Consider the following 23,758-nt stretch of genomic DNA (forward strand, 5'->3'; position numbering starts at 1 on the left):
ATTTTATTATAAACAGCAGATAGATACTTTTTCTTACCCAATAAGACCATTTTTCTTGGTCTTTAACTAAGCAATTTAACCTGTTAATGTTTATAATTATGGCTGATCTAGTAATGTATCTAGGACTATTAAGCCACACAATAAAATTTAGGATCCATTTGGAGAATTGATTCTTTCAAAGCTTTTTCTTGTATTTCCCATAAGCTACTGTTGTAGTTCAGAGCATTGACCCCCACCCAAGCTAGTGCTCATGTCACCCACATTAGCCGAGTGCTATCGATACGTACTCGACTGAACAGAGGAAGAAAAAGAATGTCGCTACCTTTTCAACAACCAAGGAATAATGACAATACTGAATTTACCCTCTGAAACCCAGTAACATGTCTCTGATTTTTTAATAATGTTCCATTTCCAAACTGTAGTCACAATTAAACTTTGCTTGGATTTTTTAGTTCAGCAGTTAGGTGAGCTTTCTCTGAAATTCACTTGTTTGAGATTACAGCTACTGAAAATAATTGGGAGACAGGGACAGGGGTAAATAGCATAATGGCTCTGTAAAGAGATTTTCATGCTTGAGCCTCTGAAGTCCCAGGTTCAATTCCTTCTACCACCATTAGCCAGAGTTGATTAGTGCCCTGGTAAAATAATAATCATAATCATAATAATACATTGGGGGAAGAGAGTTAATGGTTTACACTAATTATGGTTTAGACACGTGGGTATAATTTCCCATCTTCTCATGCTAGGTGTTTGCAAAATATGCTCAACCCAACTCTTGATTCTTTTCCAACATTGTTGATCTAAATTCTCAGCACTTTTCATATAATTCTACTAAAAGAAAAAGCCAGGTTTTATTTTTTCACTAACCTGTAAGAACTGTTTGGTTCTGAGCTTTCTGTTTTCTCACTTTACTGCTCTCCTTGGAGTAGACGCTCATGGAACTGAGAGGCACCTGGCAGTGCACAGCCTTCAGAGCTCTGTGACTTCTCCCCGGAACTGAAGGCTGGGGCTCCCTGCAGCCTCTCAAGTCTCAGCATGCAAGCGATACTCATTTGTCTTTGAAGTCTGTCCTAGAAGTCAGTCCAGAAGTCCAACCCTCCTGCTTCCAACAGCTTAGCTGGTCATTTTCTCTTTCTCTGGGAAGACTAGCTCCCTTGTGGAAGATGAGTAGCACTGGCATCCCTTGCTGTGAACATCCGTGAACTGACTGGCTGACTGCAATAGCTTTCATACCACGGTGGTGTTTGGTAAAAGAACGTGAGCTATTGTGCCGCTTAGTGCTCCCCTCTAAGTGACACCTAAAACATCCATACTGACTGACTGACCATGGAGCTTTCAAAATAATGGCCTCTTTGCCCTTTTTCATATTTGTCCAGATTTTGTGAGGTAACAACAGTAGGGAAATTATTACTATTGCTTTCACTGCGTGTAGTCTGCAGTCACATCCCCTCTTCTAAAAGGCAGAGAGCACTGTGTCTTCTCTTCCCCTTACATCTCCATGAAAACATAATGCACAATCCGAGATTCTCTGAGAAAAGTGCAGTGGCGAAAAAAAGTCTTTACAAAGATTAAAAAATGTATATCATGAACTATTACTTAAGCAAATACCAGGGGCACATTTTCCTTGTATATATTTGGTTCTTAACTCATTACTATAGTTCTGTTTTGTTTTGACCAGAGCACTGCTCAGCTCTGGCTTATCGTGGTGCAGATGGTTGAACCAGGGACTTTGGAGCCTCAGGCATGAGAGTCTCTTTGTAGAACCATTATGCCATCTCCCCCGGCAGCTTCATGACTATAGTTTACATTTATGAGTCACTTAACTCAGTTTCCAAAAAAAAAATTTTTTTTTTTCTGAGCACTTGATCATGCATTGCATCATTTCATCGACACCGCAAACTTGGCTGGTAGGCGCAAACATGTCTGCCTTACCAGAAAACTCAATGTCCTTGAAATGTTGGTGGTTACATGAGAGTCTGGAAACAAAGTAGCTTGTGTTACTCACGCTTCTTTCCGTGTTGAATTCTGCACATTCATCTCAAGAAAATTGTCTCACCTTTTACAATCCCAAATTAAAGGTTTTTTGCCAACTTCTGCCAGTACTGTGCGTACCTGAATATTCTATTTTTCCATAGGAGAGAGCAGAAACTTTTGTATCACCATTTCATATGTTCCACTCCCTAGGGGAGCTTCATGAGCGATAAAGCAGAACAAGGCTTCAGGTGGCTCTTTTTCTCTCTCCCTTTCCACCTCTTCTTCTCCCTTCTCACGTCCTCTGTTAGCAAAGGAAAATATGGCCATCCAGAGTGATGGATAAACAAAGAAAGGGGGGGTTTGGGTGGTAGCAGACAAGGTTAAGTGCATACAGTACAAAGCACAATTCCCACCACCAGAACTCCATAGCCCATTCCCTCCCCTGATACATCCCTTCCCATGATAGCTTTCCTACTCTTTAGCCCTCTTGGGGCCCTGGTTGTTATGGGGTGTAGACGGTGGAAGGCCTGGCTTCTGTAATGGTTGAACATAAGCATTGAGAGTTCGATCCACACCCCCAGCCTCTCTCTCTTTCCCTAGTGGGGCAGGGCTCTGGGGAGGTAGGATTCCAGGGCACATATGGGGTCATCTGCCCTGGGAAGTCTGGTTGGCATCACGGTAGCATCTGGAACCTGGTGGCTGAAAAAGAATTAAGATATAAAGCAAAAACAAATTGTTGACTAATCATGAATCTAAAGGCTGGAATGTTGCAGATGAAGATTTGGGGTCTCTGTTTTGGAAAAAGCTAGTAGGTCTGTTTTAGGTATAGTCCAAGGGGCCCATGACCCTGATTTTTGCCTGCACCTGACATCTAAGATGCAGGTGAACTAAGCTATTGTCTGGAGGCGGGGGGTGTCATAGTTGAAAAAGAGGCCAGAAATCTGGTTCAGGAAAGAAAGTGGCTCCCACATATGGGAAAAGTATGTAAATATTATTGACTGTAAACCCCATCGGTTTGATCCAGAGCCCATATTCAGCACAGGAGCCTGTGTAACCTCTGCATCCCTGGAGGTCTGAGCTCACATTCTGTCGTCATGGCTAGGTACATTCCACGCTGCACTCATCTCAGGGCCCATCTTCCTTGGGTGACAGGCAGAGTATGTTGTCCACCCTCCCTTTAGAGAATGGAGCACTCCTCACCCTTGTTGATCCACATTGAGGACAAGGTCCTATAGGGAAAGGGATCTGTTTAGAGGCCTAGGCCCATCATGTCTGTTTGGGAATCCCAGGACTCCCTGACTAGGGCCCTAGTTGATGGGGTGGCTCATTAAAATGTGCCAGTCTCTCGCCCTTATTCAGCTTTTGCAGTCCTTACTTTGTCTGACAGGGTTAGCTTTGGAGTGGTTGAGGGACATATAATAGGAGGTAGGTGAGGAGGGTATCGAGGTCTAAGTAGAAACTATTTCATTAGTTACTTTATGGTGTCTTTTTAGGTCTTTCTGGTTGCTTACTACATTTATTGACTCACTGCAAACTACTGTGTACTTTTTCTTTAAGGTATATATTTTCCCCCAACTTCTGGATACATGTACATATTCCCTATCTCATGGACCCTGTTAAAATGTGTACCAACTGTAATGGAATTAATGAGTCCTATGAGCTGGGAAAGGTCTCACCAGAGTAATGAAGCTGAAGGGTTGACATTCCACTCCTGATGTCTCTGGACACAATCCGAAGTGCAACATGCCAGGTGGTGCTGGCTTTATGGATTGGCTTGGTATCATCAGATGCAGTATCAGTTGATGTGAATTGGGAGAAGCATGCAGGAAAGTGAGCCCCACCCTAGAGAGAAAAACCTCTTCTTGCTTCTCAGAATTTCAGATAATAGAATACATATAAGAAATGATTCTTCCCTGAAGTGCTCATGATTTCATGACCAGAAGAAGAGGAATATCCCGACCCATGTCTGTGTAGGCCAGCGGCACCTCTTGCGCCTTTGGACATTTTTGGGTTCTTTAGCAAGAACTGCAAACTATTCTCTGAAACACCTGCTAAAGCTTTCTTTCTCAGGCCAGGTCAGGTGGGTTCAGAGTGGTATGGCTGTAGACGACACTCCTTCTCTTTTCTTTTTTCTTTAATTATAAAAAGGAAACACTGACAGAAACCACAGGATAAGAGGGGTACAACTCCACACGATTCCCACCACCAGAACTCTGTATCCCATCCCCTCCCCTGATGGCTTTCGAACTTCCTCAAGGAAGCTTGAACAAGCCTAGTGCAGGTCTCAGTATCCCAGTTTGCATCCTCTCCACTGACCATCTGATTATTGAGGTCGGTTCTGAAGTCTTTTGTTTCAGACTCCCAGAGAGGGATAAAGAATAGGGAAGCTTCCAGAGGAGGGGTCAGGACACAGAACTCTGGCAGTGGGAAGCGTGTGGAATTGTTCCCATTAACTTACAGTCTTGTTCATCATGACTGAATCACCAATAAAAATAATATTAAAATTCTGGATAGAAATGCTGAGAGTCACTTCCAGGTGGTCCACTCTAAGGTGCATCTTTGTTGCTCTTCCACCAGACTCACCGGAAATTGGACCCTCTCTTGTGATTCACACTACGGTCCCGTTTGGATTGGCATACTTGGAGCACAGGGCAGAGGATGTTCAGGCCTTGATCCTCCAACAGCTGGAAAACGTCTGGCCAGGTTTACCTCCACCAGTCGCGACTACGTGCCGGAAGTGGAGATATTCACAGGTAAGCCGGGAATTCAGTGGTCCGAGCATGATATTCTTAGTACATCAGAAGAATCGATTTTCCCTGTTCTCATCTTCTGAATGGAGTCAGCTGTATGCAGGAGTATGAAGTGCATGCTTGCTTAGTGTGTGAGTGTAACCTCCTGCTTAAATTACTTTTCATCTTTATCAGTTTCATCACTCAATAAGAGATGTGGGCTACCTTGCCAATTTTATGTTCAGAACCTACTCAGTAGACTCATAAGACTTAAACATGCTGGAAATCTGCTTTTTTTTTTTTTGGTGTGTGTGTGTGTGTGTGTGTGTGTGTGTGTGTGTGTGTGTGTACAAGGCACGTTACATATCATAAAGCAGCTGTGGCTCTGGTTTTTCTAAGTCAGCACTGTGGTTATACAGAAACCATTAGACCCTCCCAGATTCTGCAAGAGGTCTTAACCGACCATAATTTTCACTTTTATTAAATTTCCACTTTGGTTTTGAATCCTCCCAACAGACATTTGAAGAAGCGAAAGATGATGCTTGTCCAGGTCAGTTAGTCGAGCTGTTCACACTTGCAGTTCTCTCTGCTCTTTCCAGATCAGAGCTCTTTACCCAAAGGAAATGTGATTTTTTTTTCTCCCCCAGAAAATCTCCTCACAGCTCAACAGGACATTATGAATCATCATAGAAAAGGTTTCTGAATCATAAACTCACTTGTGAAGTCTAGTCTCTCCAATGATTTCTGTGTTTGTTGTTGATTGTTTTATCAGCAGTCCATAGAGCCTTTCGGGAAAGCAGTGTTGTAGGAAGTCACAGAAGGTTTTGTGTATTTTAAAGAGTTTTGCAAAATCAGAGGAAATTGTAAATTACCTCCTAAAATCTTGCAGACGGTCTACATGTTTACCTATATCTCTCAAGTTAATTTATACAACAAACCTTTGAGGAAAATATTTACTTAAACATTCCATAGTCACTTTAAAATACTTTTTCCTTTTGAAAAATAAACCTCAATAGTTAATGTCTTGAGTATTTTGGGTTGGTTTGAAAAAGAAGATGAATAAATAATTTTGTTTGCATAACTAGATTTAGTGCACTACAAGTTATCTAATGACTTACAAATGTTCCTTAAAAGGCAAACCGTTTTTAAGTTTCCTTTTGTGAGAAAACTTAGACTCAAAATAACGTATTAGTAACCTAAGAATAGGAGTTAAATCTAATTATTTACTAGAATATAGGGATTTAATAAAAGTAATTAATTAATCAATTTAATAGGGTAGAAAGAAAAGGAAAGGTAAGGAGGACAGACAAGGTGAGAGAGACACTTTCCTTTCACCACTTGTGAAACTTTCTTCCTGCAAGTGGGGAAGAAATCACAGGCTTGAACCGAGGTCCTATGTATAGTAACATGTCCACTTAACCAGGTGTGCCCAAACATAAAATGACCTCTTCAAGGTTATGCACTAGCACAAAATTTAATGACCCTTTGAACACAAAAGACAGTCAAACCCTTGCAATGACTTTATTACAATTCAGATGTCTTTTTTTTTGTATTAGCAATTTAATATTGATTTACAAAATCACATATCAACAGGGGTATAATTCCACACCATTCCCCCACCACCAGAGTTCTGAATCTTCAGTCTCCCCACTGCAGTCCACCACAGTTCCCCCCAAGGTTGTAGACATGGGCCAACCATCTTCTCTATGACTATCGGTCTACATTTGTACATAGATGCCCCCTTTTTCTCCCAGGTCCCTCCCTCTCTTCCCCTCCAAGCCATTACTAACTCCATGTATCCCTCTCCTTCCCCTCCTTTCTCTCTGGGAGCTGATGGAGCTTCTTAAACGGACCCTACTATAGTCATGGAATGCAAAGTCTGACAATGTGTAAGTTGTCACTCAACCTTCTCAGTTTGCATTTCCGAGGTCGGGTGGTGGTGCACCGACTCGAGCGCACAGGCTACAGGATGCAAGGGCCAGGGTTTGAGCCCCGGTCCCCACCTAAAGAGGAAAGCATCGCTCAGTGGTGAAGCAGGGCTGCAAGTGTCTCTCTACTGCCCCTCCCCTCTCAATTTCTGGCTGTTGCAATCCAATACATAAAGATGATGATTTTTAAAATTAAAAACTATTTAAAAAGAAGTTTGCATTTTCTGCTACTCATATATTTAGTACCCAGGCGCCATCCTAAGAACCTCATCATTACTGACACAGATCTTATCCATATTGTGAGGGGAACAAATCTAGAGCTAATCTCCCATATCACCTTAGAAAAAGGCATGATTAGTGACAGGTTCAGAGACTTTAGCAGATCTATGCAGTTCTTCAATTATACTTTAAAGAAAAATTCTCCACTATTCCCTCTCTCTCTCTCTCTCTCACACACACACACACACACACACACACACACACACACCTCCTTTCTCTCTATCTCTCACTGTCTTTCTCCCTTCTTTCCTTTCTTTCTCCCTTCTTTTCCTTTCTTCATTCCTTCCTTTCTTTTTTTTTTCTTTCGTTTGTGCATAATGAAATGAACCCAAGGCCATCACTGCAGTATACATTGAGTAGCCTCTCTACCTTATTTTTGCATTATTTATATTAGGAAGAGATAGGAGAAAGGGAGGGTCAGAGACGGAAGAGGCAGCACAGAACCTCTCCACCATCCATGAAGCTCCCATGTATCACTGAGTCCTGCACCAGCTAAGTTTCTGGCTCTACCGAGTGAACTATCTCCTGACCCTCTTTAATGTTTTTTGAAATTCTACTTTTTTTACATTTGTCATAAATATGTGTCCATCTATCCTTGTCATCCCATGATGCTTAGTCTACCTTTGTATATGAATATGTTCTAACAGAAATTGTAATAGCAAAATACAACTCCAATTCTTTCCCTGAGATTTCTGTAGGTGCAGAGTAAGTTCTCTTCTGTGCATGTGTTCTTCTTTGTGTAGCAATCAAATTGATATCAGAAAAATAGGAGAAGACAAATTTAGTTCCATATGGATCAAATAGGACCAAATGAGGGTACTTATCCCAAGATAAGGAGTGGGACCTTCAAGGACAGAGGAACGGACTCTAATGAGGAGACGTGATTAATTAGATGCTTGCCCTTCTGCAGTACACTGCTTATTTCTGGCAAAAAAACTCAACTCATGGCAATAGCCCCAATTTGTCTTCCTCTTGATAGTTAATTCATGTTTAACTTCATCTGGAAATAACCCATATGTCAAAGTGACTTGTCTTAGGGAGACCTGTCCTTCCCTCCTTGAAGACCTTCTCTATCTGCCAACTCCTCAGTGAGTTCCTTTATGAGACAAAATTTCCCTTGTTCCCTGGAAAGTCTCTGGGAAAAGCATCAGCCCTTTAAGGATGGAGCCACTCCAGAGAAAAGGCTGCTCCCTGAAAAGTACAAGGGTTTGTTTGTTTGTTTTGTTTTCTGTTTTTCTTTTGCCATGAGGATTATTGTTACAGCTTGGTGCCTGAGCTTTGAATTCACTGCTCTTGTTGGTTGTTACTTTTTTCTTTCTTTCATTTGATTAGACAGAGAGAAATAGAGCAGGTGGGGCAGGGAAGAGAGACACTATAGCTCACTAGCATGAGTTGCTCTGAGCCCACCTCAAGTGGAGATAAGGGTTCAAACATAGGTCCTCCTGCTTGGCGATGTGTGGACTCTACCCAGTGCACCACCTGAGTCAACGTTCCATCTTGAGGAAGATGGGGGTTTGTTCTTGTGTGCTCACCTCTTGAAGGAATAAGGCAGATGGAGAAAGGAGAGACTGAAGGATGTGAGCTGCTTCTCTGTCTCCTGCCTGGGGTTTGAGTAAGGCGGAGGAGTCCGTGGCTTGCACACATTTAGCAAAGCAGAGTTTGTGTTTGCTTGTTTCTTTCTGCTTTTGTGTTCCTCCTCCTCTCAGTTGTCCACACTCCACAATTTCAGTGCTGGGCTAGCATCACAGGCAGGAGAGAGAGATGATCTAGGAACCAAGTGTGTGGCTGTAGCAATACAAATCTTTATTCATGTGGGAGCCCCAGAGTTGGGCATGAGTGCAGTGGTTTAAGCCACGTGGAGCCAAAAACTGAAATGGCCAGCATCTGCCTCCCCTTGCATGCCTGCCCTCCTCTAGGTCAGGATGAGGAAGAGAGAGAGAAACCAGAAACAGAAGTGGCTTTATAGGATAAAACCAGAAGTGGCAAGTTGGAAACTGAAATGGCTAGGGAAAGGGGGTGGAGAAAGGAAAAAGGCATGCTGGGAACTTCCTTAGCAACTGTTGCAATAGTTTTAACTGGTGGGATTAATGTTACCCTGCAGGCAGGGTGGGTCTTGAGGTAGAAAGAAGATAGATCAAAGGAATGGGTGGGGAATCTTTCAGGCAAAACAATGATTATGTAAATAGGCCATAGTGCCAGCAATGGAGGATGGAGCAGGGGGGCTGGCTTAATGCCCGGCATCTCCCCCTTTCTTTTTATCTAATGGCCATAGTATCAGGAATGCGGGGTGCTTTGTGAGGCAGGGAGTCTGATAGGACGAGGGACACCTTTGGGGTTACTCCTGTCCTTTCTTGCTCAACCTCTCAGTAGAGAGAGAGAGACTAACAGGATAGACACACCCCTCAGGTTCAAGTCCTTCCAAGCTCAACCACATCCTCACAATTTCTATACATCTTCCTCTTTCTTAAAGGCCTTATATAAATGGGTCAATGTCTGTAAAAAAAAAAAAAACTCCATTTCTGTCAGGGGAATAGCAGTGTAGGGGTGAACAGAAACCTGTTGGGCAGAAACTTGAATGATATCATGATGGTGTTTTTAAAAGAACTGGAATAAGACAGGGAGGGAAAAGTAAGAGTAGCAAGGGACAGCATGAGACTGAAGAGAGGCCTGATAGGTGGAGAGGGTCTGCCTGATGGGCAGACGGGTTGCTGCCTTGCCGGTCCCAGTTCGGGGCACCAATTGCTGGGCTAGCTTCGTGGGTGAGAGAAAGATGACCAGAGACTCATGGCTGAGCTGGGAACGCAATTTGATCTTTATTGACGAGTGGGGATGCAGTTTGATGTAGCTATTCTCTAATCACAAAGCTGTCCTATATATCTACTGAGGCAGAAGTGAAGAGAGAGGATGTAGGATAGATAGGGGGTGGGGAGAAGTAAACAGCGCGCAAACCAGTGGGGATTAAATCAATGAAAACAGTGATTATGTAAATAGACCACAGTGTCAGTCAAGCAATGCAATAGAAGGGGTCTTAGAAGCAGACCAACATTTCTCCCTTTCTTTTTAACTAATGACCATAGTATCAGGAGTGTCAGGTGAACAGAAACCTATATCGTGCAGGCATTTTCAAAAGAACTGGCATAAGACATGGAGGAACAAATAGAGCAGTAAGAAACAGTGTGATGCCAAGGGGAGGCCTGAAAGGCTGTTTCCTGCCTCAAAGGGCAGAGCCTAGCAGGCAAAAGGGCATTTTATGCCTCTGGGGGCATCTCTTGCCTCTGGGGGCACTTTGTGCCTCAAAGGGCGTTTCCTGCCTCTGTGGGTATCTCTTGCATCTAGGGGTGTTTCATGCCTCAAAGGGCATTTCCTGCCTCTGTGGGCAGGACCTAGTAAGGAGAGGGGGTTTCATGATTCTGGGGGCAGAGCCTGCAGGCGAGGGGGATGGCCTATAAAGTCCCAAGGCAGATGGCTGCAAAGTCCATGGACTGCTGCTGTAAGTCTTTGAGAAATCCAGCAGCATAAAGGAAAGCTGCTGTAAAATTGTATAAAGTGTCCAAGAGGTATAACAGTAAGTCCAATAGAAGTGTCAGTCCAAAGCAGATGACCACGGAAGAAATGCCAGGGGATGAAATGCTGCACATCTTTCTCGATGGGGAAGGTCAGCCACCAGAATTCCGCTTTTCTGTAGAGAGTGAGCTTTGGAGTTTGTGAATCTATTTCTTCAGGTCATGCCAGGTCACATCATTGGTTTTGGGGGTGTGTGTTGTAGTCATGACATCTTGTGGGCGATGTCAGAGGACAGGGGTCCAAATGGATTTCCAGGGATTCCATTTGAGCAGATGCTTTTTCATGTGAAGACTTGACAGCTGTAATTCACTTACTTGTGAAGCAAAACTTGTAGCAGATTAGAAGTGTACTATAATTGATAATTCCATTATAATTGGTTTAAGTGCCTTTATAATTTTGGAAGTCCTTTCTAGTATGATTTCAAGGTTGTTTAAACAGTATAAGCTCAACAGAAGAACCATGGTTAGAAGCCTCAGGCATGAGAATCATTAGCATAATTATTGCACTATCTACCCCACCCATAACTCATGAAGTTTTCAGGATTAAACGTTTCGGATTTATACCAAGATGTAAAAAAAATCAAGAGGAAAAAACAATTTTTGGATTGTTTCTGGATGTCTCTAGAAATCATGACTGCGTCCAGCATTTTTTTAAGTCAATGTCATACAAAAATTCAGTTATTCAAATCACTGTCTTACAAAATGCAACTGAAAGCAGACAGCAAACTTAAGATATTCAGAGAGAACAACGAGGGGGGAATCGGTAGGCAGTTTTTGCTTCTTTCACCTTGAACCAGATTATCCAGATCTCACCATGTAGCATTATGAGTCCCCCTGAGGGTGTCCTAGTCCAAAAATTCCTCGAAATTCCATTTAGGGTGGAATTCAGGGTGGTTCCTGCTGGATTGCAGGCATCCATCCCCAAAAACATCTTCCCATAGAAGAAAGAATCAAATCAGGAGGGTAGAACTAACCACATGTCTCCATTCTTGGGGACTGCCAGGGCACTGGAGAATGCTATTCAAGCTAGAGTAGTCCTTCTCCACAGGAAACATGGGACAGGAAGTCCAGAAAGTCCAAGGAGAAATCTCTGCGCATCTCCCAAGCTCTATGATCATGGTCTGTTGGTATGCTTCTAATTCTGCTTCTAAAAACCTTCTGTTTCATTGGTTTAATCCCCCCTGCTTAACACTGTATTCTATTTACATAACCACTGTTAACGAAGCACCACCCTGTCTGCAGGGCATTGGTTTAATCCCCACTGGTTCATGATGTCTTTTTGCTCCACCCCCTCTCATAGTACACCCTGATTTGAACCAGTCACTTTTGGCTCCACCCTCTCTACATCACGTCCTGTTTACACCCTGCTTAGCAAGTATATATATATGGACAGGATTGGGATTATAGTTTTTAGTTTAGTTTAGTTCAGATGGCTTAGATTGTGCTGTGTTCCACATGAATAAAGAGATACTGCATACAGCTCAGCCATGAGTCTCTGGTCATCTGTCTCCCACCTGCAAAGCTAGTCCAACAATAGTCATAAGGAACTAAAATGTGGCCTGGATCAAAATGTAGTCCTTCTCCTTGGGAAACATGGGAGAGGGAGTCCAGAAAGTCCCAAGGGAAATCTCCGTGCATCTCCCAAGCTCTACGATCACCGTCATAAGAAACCAAAGTTCCCAGTCAGGGAACCAAAGTGTGGCCCAGAGCAAAATGTTCCAGAGACAGAGAAACTGTCTCATGACAAAACAGTAGAGGCTTTGGGAAACCTCTTCACAAGTAGAAAGGCAGGCCACGATGGATGGGTAGCCAAGCGGCTTTACTTATCTGGTCTTCTTAGGTCTGCTGCTTGTGTGTGGAGCTGAGGTTCATGCCCCACGTTGGTGCGCCACTGCCTGATAGGCAGAGGAGTGGGGGCCTGATAGGCCGAAGGGTGGCAATGCAGAGAGTGTGGGGCCTAATGGTAAAGGGGTGTTTCCTGCCTCCGAGGCAGGAAATAGCCCCTTTGCCTGGTAGTGAAGGGGTGTTTCCTACCTCTGAGGGGTAGCGCCTGATGGCGAGGGGGTGTTTCCTGCCTCTGAGGGCAGGGCCTGTAGGTGAGGGGGTGTTTGGCCTGTCAGGTGAAGGGCTTGTTGTTGGTATGCATGAGACCCCTTCTGTTTCATTTGGTTTAAATCCCCCCTGCTTAACACTATTCTATTTACATAACCACTTCATTCTATTTACATAACCGCTGTTAACAAGTACCACCCTCCCTCCAGGGCATTTGTGGTTCAGTGATAGTATTCTCGCCTAATCTGCCCCCTCTTTGTCACACTCTGATTTTCACCAGTCGCTTTTCTCTCCACCCTCTCTATGTCACATCCTGTTTCCACCCTACTTGGGAAGTATATATAAAGACAGCATTGTGAGTTTTAGAGTACTGTACCTTGAGTTTAGCTTAGCTCGTCTTAGATTGTGCTGCGTCCTGCATGAATAAAGAGATACTGCGTACAACCCAGCCATGAGTCCCTGGTCGTCTGTCACCTGCCTGTGAAGCCAGCCCGGCGAAAACAACATAACCCATCGAAAACAACAGCTTGTGGTCTTCTGGGCAAAGGGGCTATTCAGTGCTGTAGAGTCCCAAGACAGCTGACTGCAAAGTCCATGGACTGCTACCGTCAGTCCTTGAGAAGTCCAGCAGTGTAAAGGGAGTGTCCAAGAGCTCCACCAGCAAGTCCAATAGAAGCCAACTACCAGTCCAATGCCAAATACCAGGGAAAATAATGCCGCATGTCTTATCTTGATGGGGGGAGACAGCCACTGTAATTTTGCTTTTCTGTAGAGAGTGAGCTGAAACCACTTCTCTGTTCCTCCCCCTCTTAGCTGTCCGCCCTACATAATTTCAGTGGATCTTCAGTTAATATAGCTTGATAAAGAGGCTGTGATGCACTGAATCACAGTTTCTATAGAAGTTGTGATAAACTGGTGCTTTCCAGAAGAAAAGAAGTGACTGACAAGACATCTCCCAGTGCCCTGAGAGGGGCCCTACACTCAGTTTGGTGGCCCAGGCTTTTCAGCCCCACTGCTCTCACAGCCTCAGTGTCTCTCACAAGGCCTTTCCCTCTCAAACTGTGTGACTATCAGACTGCTTTTTGAGTCTGAGTCTGTCTTCCATGTCTTCCATTTCTAAAAATGTGAATAGCCTCCTCTCCCAACTTTATTTAGAATACTCAGTTAAAGAAAAATCCATGTGTATGTTTAAATCCCATGATCAGGAAAGGAAAGTAAAGGGAGTAGAAAAAAGTAGAGGGAGTGTTAGTAGATGAATGAACTGGGGTCATTGACAAAATAAATCACCTGTGGCTAGTCAATTAAGCTTTTTTAATATTTATTTATTTATTCCCTTTTTGTTGTCCTTGTTGTTTCATTGTTGTAGTTATTATTGTTGTCATTGTTGTTGGATAGGACAGAGATAAATGTAGAGAGGAGGGGAAGACAGAGCGGGGAGAGAAAGATAGACACCTGCAAACCTGCTTCACCACTTGTAAAACAACTCCCCTGCAGGTGGGGAGCCAGGACTCAAACCGGGATATTTATGCCAGTCCTTGCACTTTGCGCCACCTGCGCTTAAACAGCCTGACTCCCCAGTTAAGCTTTTAATGTAGGGTTAGAAGTCCTTTCTCTTGGGAGCCAGGCAGCAGCACAGCAGGTTAAGTGCACATGGCTTGAAGTGTAAAAACCCGCATAAAGATCCCAGTGAAGTAGGTCTACAGGTATCTGACTTTCTTGCCCCCTTTCTGTCTTCCCCTTCTCTCTCCATTTCTCTGTTCTGTACAACAACAGTGACAGCAATAACATCAACAACGACAACAATGACAAACAACAAGGGCAATAAAAGGGAAAAAATAGACTCTAGGAGCAGTGGATTCCTAGTGCAGGCACTGAGCCTCAGTGATAACCCTGGAGGATAAACAAAATAATAATAGTAATAAATAATAATAAAATAAAAAAGACTGCACAATGAATCAATCATTCCTAGAAGCCTTTTCCCCACCATTCATGAAGCTCCCCTCTGCAGGTGGATACTGGGGGCTTGAACCCAGGTCTTTCAGCATGACAGTGTGGGAGGTCTATGAGGTGCACCAGCATTAGCCCCCTGTACATCTTATACAACTGTGACTAAGTCTCAGCCTCATCATGATTCACTCTTTTGTTGCAAAGAAACACACTGAGCAACTGAAAGAAGTTTAAATCAATCCTCAACTTCATTAGTATTTTTTTAAATAGGATAAGAGGGGTACAACTCCACAATGCCCACCCCAGTACTCTGTATCTTATCCCCTCCTCTGATAGCATTTTTCTTTAACCCCAGGGGATATGGACCCAGGGTCATTGTGGGGTGCAGAAGGTAGAAGGTCTGGCTTCTGTAATTGTTTCCCCACTGAACATGGCTGTTGGTAGTTCAATCCATACTTCCAGCCTGCCTCTGTCTTTCCCTAGTGGGGCAGGGCTCTGGGGAAGTAGGGCTCCAGGACATATTGGTGGGGTCGTCTGCCCAGGGAAGTCCAGTTGGCATCATGCTATCATCTGGAACCTAGTGGCTGAAAAGAGTTAGGATATAAAGCAGAACAAATTGTTGACTAATCATGAACCTAAAGGCAAGAATATTGTGAATGGAGATTTGGGGGTCTCCATTTTGGAAAAAGCTGGTAGGTCTGTTTTAGGTATATTCCAAGGGCCCCATGACCCTACTAGTTTTTGCCTGCAGCTGACAGCTAACATGTAGGTGACCTAAGTTATTCTCTGGGGGTATGGTGTCGTAGTTGGAAAAAGGACCACAAAGCTGGATCAGGGAAGAGAGAAGCTCCAAAATATGAGAAAAGTACATAAATATTGTTTATTGTAAACCCCATGGATTTGATCTGGGGCCCATAGTCAGCACTAGAACTTTAAAGATATCCAAGTTACAACATCTTCAGCAACACTTTTTTTTTTTTAAGTTTCTCCTCTTACTCCCTAAACTGCACTTAGGAAGTTCCCTCTAGGCTTCTCTTTATACCTTGAACTTTTAATTCTCCCTTTCCTTAATATTTTTATTTATTTATTTTTAGATAGAGACAGAGAGAAACTAAGTGGGGATAGAGAGAGAGAGAGAGACAGAGTGGCCCTTGCAACTCTGCTTCACCACTCATGAAGCTCCCCCTTTGTGGATGGGAGCCAGGGGCTTGAACCTGGATCCTTACACACTGTAATGCATTTCTTAATCCAGTGCAATACTGACAGTAAATCCTAGTAGGAAAATCCTAGAAATTACTGAGCAGTATGGCAGGGGGGAGGGCAGTCTACAAGCCAACATATAAAACAGTGGCCTTCCTCTATGTAAACTCTAAACTAGAAGAAGAAAACATCCAGAAACCAGTCCTTTTTACTACAGCAGCAAAAATGACATTGAAATATTTAGGGGCAAAATCAGAAAAGAAGTGAAGGATTTGACACTGATAGTTATTAGTTTCTCTTCAAGGAAATAAAAAGATACAAAGGAATGGAAAGATATTGCCTGGGCTTGGACTAGAAGAATTAACTTTGGTAGAGCCAAGATGTCAACTTTGGAGCCGCAGTTGCCATGATCTCAAAGAGGCAGCCACTTGCAACCCAGGATTCTCTGGATAGGGTAGGGTACTGGGCTGAACCAGGAGGTTGATAGGAGGGTGAAAATCAGCTGGTCAGACTGACACCAATGTACAGTCCCATATATCTCTCTTGAGATAACAAATGGAGGTCAGGGGGACAAAGGAAAATCTTTTGATTATTTTTGAGATCACCCCCCCCACACACTGGGCAGTGGCTCCTAACAGGCTCCCTGCTGAGCTGTTTTCCTTTCCAAGATTCCTGGATCACCAGGGGTATCATTCCAAGTCTCTTCCTTTAACTTCTCTCTCTTTTTTTTAGGTGGCTGGAGCTCTATTTGAATGACAAAATACCTGACCAATCAGAGCCTCATTCCTGCCTGGGAAAGGCTACTTGGAGAGTTTTTTTTTTTTTTTTTGGATACTTCTTACAATTGGCTGTCTTTGCTCAGGCTGTGTGCAGCCAATCAAGTGGTCCAAGCTGTAGACTCACTGTTAGGGGTTTTCTACTCTATTTTATTTTATTACTACTATTATTATATGTCGGGCTGGCTTCGCGAGCGGGAGACAGACGACCAGGGACTCATGGCTGAGCTGTACGCAGTATCTCTTTATTCATGTAGAACGCAGCACAATCTAAGCCAAGCTAAACTAAACTAAACTAATATATTTGCCAAGTAGGGTGTAAACAGGATGTGACATAGAGAGGGTGGAGCGAAAAGTGACTGGTGCAAATCAGGGTGTACTATGAGAGGGGGCGGAGCAAAAACACGTCATGAACCAGTGGGGATTAAACCAATGCCCTGCAGTGGTTATGTAAATAGAATACAGTGGTTATGTAAATAGAATACAGTGGTTATGTAAATAGAATACAGTGTTAAGCAGGGGGTATTAAACCAATGAAACAGAAGGGGCCTTAGAAGCATACCAACAATTATATACACATGTCCCTTTTCCATCCTCCTTCTTCAGTTTGACCAAAATTAACTGTTGTTGTTTTTTCCATTGCTAGGTGACTGGGTGTCCTATCTATTGTGAGGTGAACTTGTTTCTCTATACCTCTTCTCTCTACTATCCTTTTTCCCTCCTCCTAGCTAATAAAAAAAAACCTCTTTCCTTTCACTGCTCTTCCTTTTTTACTCTTTTCTTCCCTCCTTCTTCATATGTTTTCTGAATTCACTGTCACTTGCTTTGAAATTGGGGAAGAAATCTGATTTGCAGTGGACTACTTTATGTGTGTGTATCTTTTCTACTTCCCTTTCTCCCCTTAGTATCCCTAGAATTTATAGTGAACAGTAGATTTGCATAATTGTCTATTCTTATTTCCCTTTCTTCTTGTCTCTTTTGTTTGGTTGCTATTTTTTCTTGGACTGGAGGTGTTGTTTGTCTAACTGGTATTGGTTGAACTGCATCAATCCTTGCTTTAGTTACTATTGTTGTAATTTATGAGGCTGGTGACTGCACTTGTCATAAAGGTCTTTAATATAGTGTGGCTTGTACTCAAAACAAAACAACTGAAAAACGACAGAACAGAAAAATAAAATCCACATCAATAAAAAAAATGGTTAAATCAAGAGCAAATAAAACTACAACCACAATGAATCAGGGCAAGTGCCTAGAAGAAACTCCAAATCAGTCAGAAATAACCATGGATAAGAAAAATATGAAAAGAATAATAAACGTAATAATCACAGAAATGAAGACAACTGTGGAAGAAAGGGCTGTCAGGATTAGGAAAACAACAGAGGAGACCCTCAAAGAAAATGCGACCTACCTCAAGGTAATTAGAGAAATGAAATCTGAAATAGCTGAGCTAAAAGGCCAACTAGCAGAACAAGCTAATACTTAGCTTAGCTGAAGAAAGAAACTTAGGGAAGGGAAAGCAGCTTAACAGAAGCAGAAAACAGAATCAGTTAGACAGAAGATGAGCTAGAGAAAAATAAGAAAGAGGTAAAAGAGCTCAAAAAGAGATTGAGAGACACTGAAAACAACAATAGAGACATATGGGATGGTCTCAAAAGAAGTAACATTCATATAATTGGCCTGCCAGAGAAAGAAAGAGAAGAAGGGGAAGTAGATATTCTAGAGAAAATAATGGAAGAAAACTTCTCAGGCATGAACAACAGAAAGGACATTAAGATTCAAGAGGCCCAGAGAGTCCCAAACAGAATTAACCCTGATCTGAAGACACCAAGATACATCATAGTTACAATGAAAAGAAGTAAGGATAAAGAAAGGATCCTAAAGGCTGCAAGAGAAAATCAAAAAGTCACATACAGGGGAAAACCCATAAGACTATCAGCAGACTTCTCCACTCAAACTCTAAAAGCCAGAAGAGAATAGCAAGATATCTATCGAGCCCTGAATGAAAAAGGGTTTCAACCAAAGATGATATATTCTGCTATAATTTCATTCAAATTAGATGGAGGGATCAAAACCTTTTCACAGACAACAGTTAAAGGAGGCAACCATCAAGAAGCCTGCCCTGAAAGAGGTTCTAAAAGACTTCTTATAATCAAGAACATCACTATAATATATGCCATACATCAGAGCAAATAAAAAAATTGTTGAATAATGGCACTACAATACATTTAATCATCATATCAATAAATTTCAATGGATTAAATTAACCCTTTAGAAGGCACAGAGTGGGAGGATGGATCAGAAAACACAACCCAACCATATGCTACTTGCAAGAATACCACATGACCCAATAAGACAAACACAGACTTAAAGTGAAAGGATGTAAAACTATCATACAGGCTAATGGACCACAAAAAAAAAGGGAGGATCAGCCATTCTTATCTCTGACAGATAGACTTTAAATTATATAAAGTAATAAAAGATAGGCAAGACCATTATTTAATGAATAGAGGGTCAATCAACCAAGATGATTTAACAATTATTAACATCTATGCACCCAATGAGGGCTGATCTAAATACAAAAAACACCTACTTAAAGAACTCCAAGAAAAAAAAAAAAAAAGAACTCCAAAAATACATCAATAGTAATGCAATTCTTCTTCTAGCGTTTGCCCTTCTTCCGTAGACAGTCAACAGCGTCAGGTTGAGCCTGATGTAAAGTTTCGAGACCTCCTTTGAATCTGGAGAGGTGGCAGTCGTTGACTATGTGGGTCATAGTCTGTCTGTAGCCGCAGGGGCAGTTCGGGTCGTCTCTGGCTTCCCAGTGATGGAACATAGCGGCGCACCGGCCATGGCCTGTTCCATAGCGATTGAGGAGGGCCCAATCATAACGTGCTAGGTCAAAGCCGGGTTGACGCTTGCAGGGGTCTGTGATGAGGTGTTTGTCCTTGACCTCAGCTGACTTCCAACTCTGTTTCCAAGAGTCTGGAACAGAGAAGTTCAGTGTAGGCGTAGGAGACCAGATTGGATGATGAGACGTCAAGTGTTGAACAGGGTGGGCGAAGATATCCGCGTATATTGGCAGGTGCAGTCGAGCGTAGACGTGGGAAATGAACTTAGATGATGCCGCATCCCGACGAATATCTGGCGGGGTGATGTTGCTAAGAACTGGCAGCCATGGAACCGGGGTGGAACGGATGGTTCCAGAAATTATCCTCATGGAGGAATATAATTTGGAATCAACCAAGTGGACATGGGGGCTATGGAACCATATTGGGGCACAGTATTCTGCAGTGGAATAGCATAATGCCAGAGATGATGATCGTAGTGTGGAAGCGCTCTCTCCCCATGAGGAGCTGGCCACTCTTGCAATGATGTTATTCCTCATGCCCACCTTTGCTGCAGTTTTTATGAGATGCAATAATAGTAATGCAATAATAGTGGGAGTCTTCAACACCCCACTCTCACAATTAGATAAACGAAGCAGAGAATCAACAAAGAAACAAGAGAATTAAATGAAGAGATAGACAGACTAGATCTCCTGAACATTTTCAGAGACCTTCACACCAAAAATCTGGAATACACATTCTTTTCAATCCACACAGCACATCTTCAAGGACAGACCACATGCTAGGCCACAAAAACAACACCAACAAATTCAAAAGCATTTAAATCATCCCAAGTATCTTCTCAGACCACAGTGGATTAAAGCTAAAATTCAACAACAAAACAAAAAATTACTAAAAGTGACAGAATTTGGAAACTCAGCAACATACTGCTTAAGAACCACTGGGTCAGAAAGGCACTCAAGAAATAAATTCAAATGTTCCTGGAAACCAATGAAAATGAAGACACAAGTTATCAAAATATTTGGGACACAGCTAAAGCAGTATTGAAAGGGAAAACCATAGCCATACAGTCATATATTAGGGAACAATAAAAAGCTCAAATAAACAACCTTACTGCACGCCTTCAGGACTTAGAGGAAGAGTAACAAAGGGACCCAAAAGCAACTGGAAGGACAGAAATCATTAAAATTAGAGCAGAGATAAACAACATTGAAAATAAGAGAACTAAACAAAAGATCAATGAAGCCAAATGTTGGTTCTTTGAAAAATTAAACAAGATTGACAAACCCCTATCCAGATTCACTAAAAAAAAGGGGGGGGGGAGAAGACCCAAATAAATAGAATTGTAAATGATAGAGGAGATATCACAAATGACACCATAGAAATCCAAAAATCATGTGAGTCTTCTATGAAGAACTATATAGTATTGGAAGTTCTACCCATAGCAATCAGGCAAGAGAAAGTATTCAAAAGAATACAGATTGGAAGGGAAATAGTCAAGCTCTCACTATTTGAAGATGATATAATAGTATACATAGAAAAACCTAAAGAGTCCAGCATAAAACTGCTGGAATTTATTAGGCAATATAGCAAGGTGTCAGGCTACAAAATCAATGTACAAAAATCAGTGGCATTTCTTTATGCAAACACTAAATATGAAGACGACATCCAGAAATCACTCCCATTCACTGTTGCAGCAAAATCAATAAAGTACCTAGGAATAATGGTTTCCCGTGGAGATAGGAGTGGGGTGGGTGGGTGGAATAAGACACAGTCTTTTGGTGGTGGGAATGGTGTTGATGTACACTTCTATTAATTGGTAGTAATATAAATCACTAACTAATATGAGAGGAGAAAAATTGATTTTATGTCTCAAACTTTTTAAAGCACAGTCTTTTTAATACATAGGCTGAGTCTTTGATATGTTGACTCTCTCAAAAGCCTAGACCAGGTAGAACAGAAGCAACTGGTGGCACAGCTATATACAAATAATGCCAAAGGACATAAATTATGGTGATGTTGGGTATGATACAGCAAATCTTAACAAAGGAATTTTTCAAAGTTAACCCAATTACCAAGTAATGTGATTATAACAATAACTATCTATTGTCTTCTTGAACCCTAAGACAGCAGGAACCTCACATTTCCCCTATAGAGCCTATATTTCCCCTATATTTCCCCCAGTCCTAGAACCTCTAGGGTTGGGCACATTTTCCTGCATGCTTCTCTCAATTCATACCAAATAATACTGCATCTGATGATCCCAACCTAACCAATGCAATGAGTACCACCTCAGCATGCTTCACGTCAGACTGTGTCCAGAGATATCATCCACCAGGTTCCAGATGCTAGCATGATGCCAATCAGACTTCCCTGGACAGACCCCACCAATGTGTCCTGGAGCTGTGCTTCCCCACAGTCCTGCCCCACTAGGGAAAGTGAGAGACAGGCTTGGAGTATGGATCCACCTGTCAATGCCCATGTTCAGTGGGGAAGCAATGACAGAAGCCAGACGTTCCACCTTCTGCATCCCACAATGACCCTGGGTCCATGCTCCCAGAGGGATAGAGAATAGGAAAGGTATTATGGGAGGGGATGTGATAAGGAGATCTGGAGTTGGGAATGTGTGGAGCTGTACCCCCCTTATCCTATGGTTTTGCTAATGTCTCCTTTTTAAAATAAAAAAAGAAAAGAAAAAAGAAGGGTATAAAGAGAAGGGGACTTGTAGGATCTTGGTCTTTTGCTATTTTGTACCAAGTTCAGAGTGACTCGGGGAATCTGTCCCCCCAGCTTGTATTCTAACTTTACTTTTGTACAACTGTAATAAAAGAAAAATTTAGAAAACTGAAAAAAAAAAAAGGCAAAATAAATAAAATAGATAAAAGGAACTTACCTATGACAAAATTGTTTGGTTATTGATTGAATCATTTATGTTACTGATTCCAGTAATCCATTCATGCTGTTTGACTTTTTTTCCTTTTTTTAAAAATATTGGGTAGGACAGAGAGAAATTGAAAGAGGAGGGGAAGACATAGAGGGGGAAGAAAAATAAAAGAAGAATTAACATTATAAAAATTTCCATCTTCCCAGAGCCATATACTGATTTAATGCCATCCTCATCAAGGTACTGCCAAATCTCTTTAAAGGAGTAGAACAAAAACTACAACCATTCCTCTGAAACCAGAAAGTCCCTAGGATTGCCAAAGAAATCTTTGGAAGAAAAGGACAAGAATATAGACATCACACTTTCTGGATTCAGATGACACTACAGGCCACTGTAACCAAAACTGCCTGATACTGGAACCAAAATAGACACACAGACCAGTGGAATAAAATTAGAGACCCAGAAATAAGCCTTCATACCTATGGACAACTAATATTTGACAAAGAATTCCAAAACACTCAGTAGAGAAAGTAGAGTGTTTTCAACAAGTGGTGTTGGGAAAATTGAATTGAAACATACAAATGAAATAAACTGGACCACCACACATCTCATCTCAGTGTGTAAAAGCTCAAAGCAAATCAACCCTTTAAAGATATGGACATGAGACCTGAAACTATCAAATACATACTAGAAAACATAGGCAGAACATTTCACAGTCTATGCTTCAGAAGTGTCTTCAGAGATTCAAGTCCTACATCAAAGAAAATAAAAACAAATCAACAGAAATGTTTCTGCACATCAAAAGATACCAAAAAGAAAGACACATGACCGAGTGGGAGAAAGTTTTTAGACAACATACTGCAGGGAAAGGGCTAATAAGAAGATGCATAAATAACTCAGCAGACTCAGAACCCGAAAGCCAAACAACTCCATCAAAAAATGGCATGAGAACATGGACAGAAATATCATGGAGGAAGAGATCCAGACCCATGGGAAAGTGCTCAAAGTCACCTATTATTAGAGGAATACAAAGAAAGACAACAGTGAGATATCATGTTATCCCTGTGAGAATGTTGTACCTCAGAAAGGACTGTTGGAGAAGATATATAGGATACTTCTGCTCTGGAGGAAGCTTAAACCGATCCAATGCTTGAGGAAAACAGTCTGAACGTTTCTCATAACATTAGAAATGGACCTATCCTATGGCCCAGCAATTTCTCTCCTGGGGATTTTCCCAAAAGAGACAAAAACAACTATCAGAAGAGACCTATGTATAGCTATGTTCTAAGCAACACAGTTTTTAATACCCAAATCTTGGAAGCAACTCAGATATCCAACTACAGATGAGAGGCTGAGAGAACTGTAGTATAGAAGAATGGTACCACATCTGACTAAACACAAATAGTACAAAGCCCAAGGATCCAGGTTCGAGTCCCCAGCTCCCCACGTGCAAGGGGACACTTTGTAAGTGGTGACACAGGCCTGCAGGTGTCTCTCTTTCCTTCTCCCTCATCATTTCCCCCCTTCCTCTCTCAATTTCTCTCTGTCCTATCCAATAAAATGGAAAAAAAAATCATGCA

General features: G+C 42.1%; 1 protein-coding gene across 1 annotated transcript in view; it reads left to right on the forward strand.

The window, feature by feature from the left end:
* Positions 1 to 23,758, forward strand: part of RNLS (renalase, FAD dependent amine oxidase) — a 331,287-nt gene that overhangs the window by 272,988 nt on the left and 34,541 nt on the right. The window contains exon 6 of the mRNA XM_007520759.3: positions 4,552 to 4,727. Within this exon, the coding sequence (XP_007520821.1) occupies positions 4,552 to 4,727 (176 nt within the window). The remainder of the gene's footprint in view (positions 1 to 4,551; positions 4,728 to 23,758) is intronic.

This window comes from Erinaceus europaeus, chromosome 1 (genome assembly GCF_950295315.1).
Source record: "Erinaceus europaeus chromosome 1, mEriEur2.1, whole genome shotgun sequence".
NCBI classification, from domain to species: domain Eukaryota; kingdom Metazoa; phylum Chordata; class Mammalia; order Eulipotyphla; family Erinaceidae; genus Erinaceus; species Erinaceus europaeus.